The sequence below is a fragment of the Etheostoma spectabile genome, chromosome 9 (genome assembly GCF_008692095.1).
Source record: "Etheostoma spectabile isolate EspeVRDwgs_2016 chromosome 9, UIUC_Espe_1.0, whole genome shotgun sequence".
In the NCBI taxonomy this organism is placed as follows: domain Eukaryota; kingdom Metazoa; phylum Chordata; class Actinopteri; order Perciformes; family Percidae; genus Etheostoma; species Etheostoma spectabile.
Genome location: NC_045741.1, coordinates 33243424 through 33244354, shown reverse-complemented (window position 1 = coordinate 33244354; position 931 = coordinate 33243424). Strand labels below are relative to the sequence as shown.

Here is a 931-nt window from a genome sequence, read left to right as displayed (position 1 = left end):
CATCCCAGAGGGAACAACATTGAGGACAAAATGAAAGACAACATGAAAGAAATACATATGAGGACAATGAAGACACCATGAGGGCACATGAGGGAGGTGGGGAATGGGGCAACATGAGGGCAAAATGAGGACAACATGAAGACACTGAGGAGAAACATGTAGGGAAACATGAAGGAAAAATGAGGACAACAGAAATTTCCTATAAATGAGGTTTATTGACCATAAATTCCCAAAATAACTGTAAACTAAAGGTAATAAGTTAGTGTCCACTGCAGACTATCTGACTAGTTGGACCTGGTCTTTACCTCTTCCATAAGCTCCAGGTGGGTCTTGGTCACGGCCCCGATAGACGGATCCATCTGGAACCTCATGGAGCTTCGATCCCTCACGTGCCCCTTCTCAGCGGGGGTCTTTGGGTAAGGGTTGGCGATGAAGGTCCCGGGTCTCAGGGACATCAGCACTGGACCTGGTGAAGACACGTTACACATGTTCAGGGTGGATCACTAGCTCTGTTTCAATCCACGTGTTTTTATCCGAATTAAGTGATTTTTGAATGAAAAACACCTTCTGGAAACAGTCAAATTTGATGGAATTTCAATGTCGACTTAAAGGAAATAAGCTCGATCTCATCTGTTTTTTCTCTATTGTTCGATATTTGGCTTTTGCGATATTTGCTGAATAAATACTGATTTGCGATTAAGTTTTAGGTAATTTTATGGTTGCAACCCGCCACAAAACGCAGAAGAAGAAGTTGTAGTTCATTTACCGCAGTATTTCCTCTCTGTCTGCACACAGGGGGGGGGGGCAACAAAGACAGATGGACGAGGACGGACGAGGAGACGAGAGACTATCTGAGTTTAATTTATCAGGAACTCGTGAGGGAAATGGCCGATAAAGGTTGGAACAAGCCGTGGGACGTCCTGCGGAGACA

The 931-nt window shown here is 44.6% G+C and overlaps 1 protein-coding gene across 1 annotated transcript in view; it reads right to left on the bottom strand.

Moving 5' to 3' along the window:
- The window catches only part of LOC116696236 (coronin-2A), a 22282-nt gene that overhangs the window by 4333 nt on the left and 17018 nt on the right, over positions 1-931 (bottom strand). The window contains exon 11 of the mRNA XM_032527065.1: positions 306-466. Within this exon, the coding sequence (XP_032382956.1) occupies positions 306-466 (161 nt within the window). The remainder of the gene's footprint in view (positions 1-305; positions 467-931) is intronic.